General features: G+C 57.0%; 1 protein-coding gene across 1 annotated transcript; it reads right to left on the bottom strand.

The window, feature by feature from the left end:
* Positions 1 to 231: 231 nt before the first annotated feature.
* On the bottom strand, positions 232 to 3,936 carry LOC145340601 (methyltransferase-like protein 25B; the record flags this gene model as incomplete). Its single annotated transcript, XM_080185068.1, has 3 exons — positions 3,094 to 3,936; positions 1,573 to 1,688; positions 232 to 451 (listed from the first exon to the last, which is right to left on the bottom strand). Coding segments are annotated over exons 1-3 (447 nt in total), but the record flags the coding sequence as incomplete, so codon positions are not given.
* Positions 3,937 to 8,020: the final 4,084 nt, after the last annotated feature.

Here is an 8,020-nt window from a genome sequence, read left to right as displayed (position 1 = left end):
TCGAACCCAGCTCCCTGGTGCCGTGAGGCTGCAGTGCCGCCCCTCGACTCCTTTACGAATTAAAAATCTGTCTCGAACATGCCCAACGACCCAGCCTTTACAGGAAAGAATTCCACCACATCTGCCTGTCCCCTGGCACCACTGGTGATTTACCCGTGCCCCTCCCGTTAATCCCCACAGCACCTCCCACGCTCTCTGCTGCTGCACAGGCCGTTACCCCCGCCCCCTTACCGCGCCCAGCCTCCGGATCTCGTGCTGCTTTTTGGGTTTGACGTGCCTCCTGAAGTGGTGACTCAGCCTCGAGCTCTGGCTGTGGTTGGCCTGGAATTCCTGCGGCCTGTTGCCCCCTCCCGGAGGAGGGGGCGAGCCACCCTGGGGCTGCCGTGGGAAGGACAGCGCTTGGGCAGAGGCCCGGTAGGCCAGCAGCGAGAGCGGCCACACTGAATCGCGCCTGAGGAAGAGATGAGAGAGGAAAGAGTCAGTGGATTCCCGTCTCCATACCTTCCCACTCCCAGGGGCACTGGCCAAGATCGAGCCCCTGTACGAAACCAGAGGCTGCTATAACAAACTCTGGACAGTTTCCAGCTTACTCCCTCCATTATGGTGGATACTACAGAGTCTATTTACACGGCAGGCAGTCTACAGAGTCTATTTACACAGCAGGCAGTCTACAGAGTCTATTTACACGGCAGGCAGTCTACAGAGTCTATTTACACGGCAGACAGTCTACAGAGTCTATTTACACGGCAGCCAGTCTACAGAGTCTATTTACACGGCAGACAGTCTACAGAGTCTATTTACACAGCAGACAGTCTACAGAGTCTATTTACACGGCAGTCAGTCTACAGAGTCTATTTACACGGCAGACAGTCTACAGAGTCTATTTACACAGCAGACAGTCTACAGAGTCTATTTACACGGCAGACAGTCTACAGAGTCTATTTACACGGCAGTCTACAGAGTCTATTTACACGGCAGTCTACAGAGTCTATTTACACGGCAGACAGTCTACAGAGTCTATTTACATGGCAGACAGTCTACAGAGTCTATTTACACGGCAGACAGTCTACAGAGTCTATTTACACGGCAGACAGTCTACAGAGTCTATTTACACGGCAGACAGTCTACAGAGTCTATTTACACGGCAGTCTACAGAGTCTATTTACACGGCAGGCAGTCTACAGAGTCTATTTACACGGCAGACAGTCTACAGAGTCTATTTACATGGCAGACAGTCTACAGAGTCTATTTACACGGCAGACAGTCTACAGAGTCTATTTACACGGCAGACAGTCTACAGAGTCTATTTACATGGCAGACAGTCTACAGAGTCTATTTACACGGCAGGCAGTCTACAGAGTCTATTTACACGGCAGACAGTCTACAGAGTCTATTTACACGGCAGGCAGTCTACAGAGTCTATTTACACAGCAGACGGTCTACAGAGTCTATTTAAACAATGTACTGCAGCAAACAGATTTTGATTACATTCCCTCGAAATGCTGTGTCAAAGATGCCATATAAATGCAAGTTGTTGTTGTCTTTAGTTCCTTGTCTGAGGTGATGTCTTACCCCACACAAGGTCCCCGTTCCAGTAGCAGTGTTGACATCTGTGGGGCGGTCAGGTTGGACAGTGTCGCCTGCCAGGATGGTGGCACCTTCTCCCACAAGTTTTCACTGAAGAATTCCTAGGAAAACAGAATGGGAGGAAGTGAGACAGGATGAAAAGGAGGAACACCATTTCCATGGCAAAATGCCTCGACCAATCAAGGGGAGGTCTTCCCAACAATTTTCTCGTGCAGTGCAAGTTGTTGCTCCCTTTGAAATTTGGTATTCTTGCCTCTGTCCTGATGAGTGCAAGAGCAAAAGCTTCGACAGGTAGTCTCTTTCTCCAGCAACATAAAAATGTATGTTACTGCGACACAGCAACAGATGCGCCGAGTGGAGATGGAAATGAAAATGATATTTAGACCACAAGGCATAGGAGCAGAATTAGGCCACTCGGCCCATCAAGTCTGCTCTGCCATTCAATCATGGCTAATATTTTTTTCATCCCCCATTCTCCTGCCTTTTCCCAATAACCCCTGATTCCCTTATTAATCAAGAACCTATCTATCTCTGTCTTAAAGAAACTCAATGACCCGGCCTCCTCTGGTGCTCACCCTCTGACAGCGCGCCGCTTCCTCTGGCGCTCACTCTGACAGTACGCCACTTCCTTTGGCGCTCACCATGAGACAGCGCAGCACTTCCTCTGGCACTCACCCTGAGACAGCGCGACACTTCCTCTGGTGCTCACCCTGCGACACTGCGACGCTTCCTCTGGCGCTCACCCTGAGACACTGCGACGCTTCCTCTGGTGCTCACCGAGACACTGCGACGCTTCCTCTGGCACTCACCCTGAGACAGCGCGGCGCTTCCTCTGGCACTCACCCTGAGACACTGCGACGCTTCCTCTGGCGCTCACCCTGAGACAGCGCGACACTTCCTCTGGCGCTCACCCTGAGACAGCGCGACACTTCCTCTGGCGCTCACCGAGACAGCGCGACACTTCCTCTGGCGCTCACCCTGAGACAGCGCGACACTTCCTCTGGCGCTCACCCTGAGACAGCGCGACACTTCCTCTGGCACTCACCCTGAGACAGCGCGACGCTTCCTCTGGCGCTCACCCTGAGACAGCGCGACACTTCCTCTGGTGCTCACCCTGCGATAGTGCGACACTTCCTCTGGCGCTCACCCTGAGACAGCGCGACACTTCCTCTGGCGCTCACCCTGCGATAGTGCGACACTTCCTCTGGCGCTCACCCTGAGACAGCACGGCGCTTCCTCTGGCACTCATCCTGAGACAGCATGGCGCTTCCTCTGGCGCTCACCTTGCAGCAGAGGAAACTGGCAAGACTGCATCGGGTGTATTGTGTATGGTATTTGTCTTCTCATTGAAGGAAAGTTGTAAATGAGAGGCTGGTTTGCGTGTGTGGACTGGGCTTCGTTCACGATCCTTTGTAGTTTCTTATGCATTAATAAAGAACCTGTGGTGTTTTTGCTTTTGTATAAAGAGATCATTTTCAGCAATCAGCACCTCGGAGGCCAACTTACGATCACGTAGGTGTCCAGGATGTGTGAGTAGGTGGATAACAGGCGTATGATGTCCGCTGCTCGCTGTTTCTGCTGCTCCAAGAGCAGCCGATGGTGCTCAGGCAACACCATTGCTGGTTCCAGCAGACACTGGAGGAAGTGGTGCGCTGTGGGAGGGGGAGCGCCAGAAAAGGAGGCACGCTGTCGGAGTGCGATTGCCAGAGGAAGAGCGCACTGTGGGAGGGTGTGCGCCAGAGTAAGCGGTGCGCTGTTAGTGGTGGAGTATCAGAGGAAGCGGCGTGGGGGTTGGAGGGGAGCGCCAGAGGAGTTGGCGCGCTAACGGCGTGCGATTGTCAGAGGAAGTGGCACACCGTGGGAGGGGGAGCGCTATTGGAATGCGATTGCCAGAGGAAGCAGCGCGCTGTGGAACGGTGAGCACCAGAGGAAGCGGCGCGCTGTGGGAGTGCGATCGCCAGAGGAAGTGGCGCGCTGTGGGAGTGCGATCGCCAGAGGAAGCGGCGCGCTGTTGGCGTGCGATCGCCAGAGGAAGCGGCGCGCTGTGGGAGTGCGATCGCCAGAGGAAGCGGCGCGCTGTGGGAGTGCGATCGCCAGAGGAAGCGGCGCGCTGTGGGAGTGCGATCGCCAGAGGAAGCGGCGCGCTGTGGGAGTGCGATCGCCAGAGGAAGCGGCGCGCTGTGGGAGTGCGATCGCCAGAGGAAGCGGCGCGCTGTGGGAGTGCGATCGCCAGAGGAAGCGGCGCGCTGTGGGAGTGCGATCGCCAGAGGAAGCGGCGCGCTGTGGGAGTGCGATCGCCAGAGGAAGCGGCGCGCTGTGGGAGTGCGATCGCCAGAGGAAGCGGCGCGCTGTGGGAGTGCGATCGTCAGAGGAAGCGGCGCGCTGTGGGAGTGCGATCGCCAGAGGAAGCGGCGCGCTGTGGGAGTGCGATCGCCAGAGGAAGCGGCGCGCTGTGGGAGTGCGATCGCCAGAGGAAGCGGCGCGCTGTGGGAGTGCGATCGCCAGAGGAAGCGGCGCGCTGTGGGAGCGTGAGTGCCAGAGGAAGCGGCGCGCTGTTGGCGGTGCAGTGCCAGGGGAAGTGGTGCGCTGTTAAGAGGTGGAGTGCCAGACGAGGCGGCGCGCTATTGGAGTGCGATTCCCATATGAGGTGACAATCTGCTGGAGGGGGAGCGCCAGAGGAAGGACCGTGCTGTCAGAAGATGAGCGCCAGAGGAAGTGGCGCACTGTGGGTCGGTGCCGAGGGAGCGCCGCACTGTGGGTCAGTGCCGAGGGAGCTCCGCACTGTGGGGAGGGTCGGTGCCGAGGGAGCGCCGCACTGTGGGGAGGGTCGGTGCCGAGGGAGCGCCGCACTGTGGGGAGGGTCGGTGCCGAGGGAGCGCCGGACTGCGGGAGGGTCGGTGCCGAGGGAGCGCCGCACTGCGGGAGGGTCGGTGCCGAGGGAGCGCCGCACTGTGGGGAGGGTCGGTGCCGAGGGAGCGCCGCACTGTGGGAGGGTCGGTGCCGAGGGAGCGCCGCACTGTGGGAGGGTCGGTGCCGAGGGAGCGCCGCACTGCGGGAGGGTCAGTAACGGTTTTTCCGCGCGCCGCTCTGCCCAGAACCAGAAGCCCCGCCTCCCCACTCTCTGACTGGCAGCTACTCCCTGTGACTGGCAGCCGCACCAGCCAATTAGCATACGGTTTCCCTGAATGACACCCACTCGGCAGCCGCTCTATTGTGCAAAGGCGGGCTTTGTGCGTTGGAGCGGACGTCCCACCTCCCTCTCTCTACCATTGGCCATGGCTCCTTCTGACTGACAGCCGCTCTACCCAATGGACAACGGGTTTTGAAGATTGTCATCCCTTCGGACCAATCGACGTCCGCATTCTGTGAAGAGGCGGGAATTGAGTTTGGAGCGGACGTCCCGCCTCTATCTCTCTTTGATTGGCCCCTGCTCCCTCTAACTGACAGCCACTCTACCCAATGGCTGTCCAGTCTTGCGGATGGCTATCCTCCGTGTAGAGGCGGGATTTACTTTGGACCGGACGTCCCGCCTCTTCCTCTCTGCGATTGGCGGTTGCTCCTTCTGACTGACATCCTCTCCATCCATCCAGCGCCAAGATCTTCTGAGTGACAAGGTCGGCTGGCCATTTGGAGGCCGCAATGTGCCTCCCTGGTGGGATATGCCTTGGAGCGAACGTCCCGCCTCCGCCTATCTCCGATTGGCGAACGGTCCCCCTGACTGACGGCCGCGCTACTCAATCAGCGCCTTCATTTACTGATTGGCATCGTTTCCAACCATTCGGCGACTGCGTTCAGTGAAGTGGCGGGAATTGCCTTTGGAGCGGACATCCCACCTCTCCCTCTTTGTGACAGACACTCTTTTCAGCCAATGAGAGCCAGACCATTCTGAATGACAGCCTCATTCACCAATCAACCACCGTCCTTCTCGGGGGAGGCGGATTTTGTTCCCCCGCAGGAGGCCCCGCCCCCCTCTATCTGCAGCTGGTCGACCGTCACTCTGATGGACAGCACGGCCACCCAATCACCGGATGAGTTCCCTGATGGACAGCCCCAGAAGCCAATGGACGTTCTCCGCCGCACTTTGACCGCCCACCGGAACCTCTCCCCTGGCCCGCCCACTGACTCCGGAAGCTGTCGGTGGCGTGCTAAGGCCTGGACGCCGGATCCGCGACACCGGGTGAGAGCGGGGTGTGGAGATCTTGGGAATTGGGGAGGAAAACACCGTCCCTGAGCCTCAACATGAGGCCTCCCAGAGCCCAATAGCCAGGGGAGGGGTGATGACCTTCGTGATTCAACAGCCACCGTGTGTGATGCCCCTCGTGGTTCAATAGCCACTATGTGTGTTTGTGTGAGGCCACACGTGGTTCAATAGCCACTGTGTGTGATGCCCCTTGTTGTTCAATAGCCACTGTGTGTGTGTGTGTGTGTGTGTGTGAGAGTGAGGCCACACGTGGTTCAATAGCCACTGTGTGTGTGTGAGGCCACATGTGGTTCAATAGCCAGTGTGTGTGAGGCCATACGTGGTTCAATAGCCACTGTGTGTGTTTGTGTGAGGACACACGTGGTTCAATAGCCACTGTGTGTGTGTGTGTGTGTGTGTGTGAGAGGCCACACGTGGTTCAATAGCCACTGTGTGTGTGTGTGAGGCCACACGTGGTTCAATAGCCACTGTGTGTGTGTGTGAGGCCACACGTGGTTCAATAGCCACAGTGCGTGTGATGTCTTTCCTGGTTCAATAGTCATTGTATGCAATGCCCTTTTTGGGTTAATATCCACTGTTTATAACGAGCCTCCTGGTTCAATAGCCGCTGTGTGTGTGGCACCCCTCCTGGTTCAATAGCCAGTGTATTTGATGCCTTTCCTATTGCAATAGCCACTGTGTATGAGATGTCACACCTAGATCAATAGCCACTCTGTGTGTGAGACCACTCTTGGTACAATAGCAAATGTATGTGTTGCCTTTCGTGGTTCAATAGCCACTGTGTGTGTGTGAGAGGCCATACTCGGTTCAATAACCACTGTGTGTGTGACGCCCCACTTGGTTCAATAGCCACTGTTTCTGATGCCTTCCCCGGTACAATAGCCACTGTATGTGTGATGCCCACTCGGTTCAATAGCCGTCTGGACAGTGAGAGGCTCAAATTTTATGGATAGGCTGGGACTTTCTTGCGCTGGAGCGTAGGAGGATGAGGGGGTGACCTTACAGAGATCTACAAAATCATGAGGGGCGTAGATCAGGTGAATCGCTGGGGTCTTTTCCCCCAGGGTAGGGGGAAATCCAAAACTAGAGGGTTAAGGGTGAGAGAGGAAAGGGAGGACTCGAGGGGTAAATTTTTCCACACCGAGGGTGGTGCGTGTGTAGAATGAGCTGCTGGAGGGGGAGGTAGAGGTGGCTATAATTGCAAAATTTAAAAGACGTGTGGACTGGTACATGGATGGGAAAGGTTTAGAGGAATACGGGCCACACAGGTAAATGGGACTGGTTCAGATTAGAAAACATGGTTGATACAGACAGGTTAGGATGAAGGGCCTGTTTCCCTGCTGTATATTCTGTGACTCTATTACTAGCTGCGCCGCAGCGTGGGAGGTTCGTTGCCGAGGCAGGGTCAGTGCTGAGGGAGTGCCGCACTGTGGGAGGGTCGGTGCTGAGGGAGCGCCGCACTGTGTGAGAGTCAGTGCCGAGGGAGCGCCGCACTGTGGGAGGGTCGGTGCCGAGGGAGCGCTGCACTGTGGGAGGGTCGGTGCCGAGGGAGCACCGCACTGTGGGAGGGTCGGCGCCGAGGGAGCGCCGCACTGTGGGAGGGTCGGCGCCGAGGGAGCGCCGCAGTGCAGGAGGGTGGGTGCCGAGGGAGCGCCGCACTGCAGGAGGATCTGTGCTGAGGGAGCGCTGCACTGTTGGAGGGTCAGTGCTGAGGGAGCGCTGCACTGTGGGGAGGGTCGGTGCTGAGGGAGCTCCGCACTGCAGGAGGGTGGGTGCTGAGGGAGCACCGCGCTGCGGGAGGGTCAGTGCTGAGGGAGCGCCGCACTGCGGGAGGGTCGGTGCTGAGGGAGCGCTGCACTGCGGGAGGGTGGGTGCTGAGGGAGCGCCGTGCTGTGGGAGGGTCCCCAGTTCTTGGGCTGACATTTATCCCTCAGTCGTTAGAAAAATATACATCATTTCACAAGGTTACTGATATCGATGTTTTAATTGCACCCTTGGACACCGGGAAGTCACAATTACAAGTGACTTGTCGCAGTGGGCTGAAGTGTCAGATAGTCTCCTACTCACTGCCTGGGACACGGTGTCAAGTCTGTCCTGTCCCTGAACATGATGACCTTTCTGAGTAACCCGGGGTTCCGCTTAGGTCGTTTACCTACTTTTACAAGTTGGTAAACCCTACTCCGAATGGCATCCGCTATGTGAGCGCGCAGCCTCCCCCTTCATGAGGAAACC

Source organism: Carcharhinus amblyrhynchos, unplaced genomic scaffold, assembly GCF_965287045.1.
Source record: "Carcharhinus amblyrhynchos unplaced genomic scaffold, sCarAmb.v2.hapA chromosome_1191, whole genome shotgun sequence".
Lineage (NCBI taxonomy): Eukaryota > Metazoa > Chordata > Chondrichthyes > Carcharhiniformes > Carcharhinidae > Carcharhinus > Carcharhinus amblyrhynchos.
The sequence above is the reverse complement of the archived record's forward strand: the minus strand, read 5'-3'. Positions and strand labels throughout refer to the sequence as shown.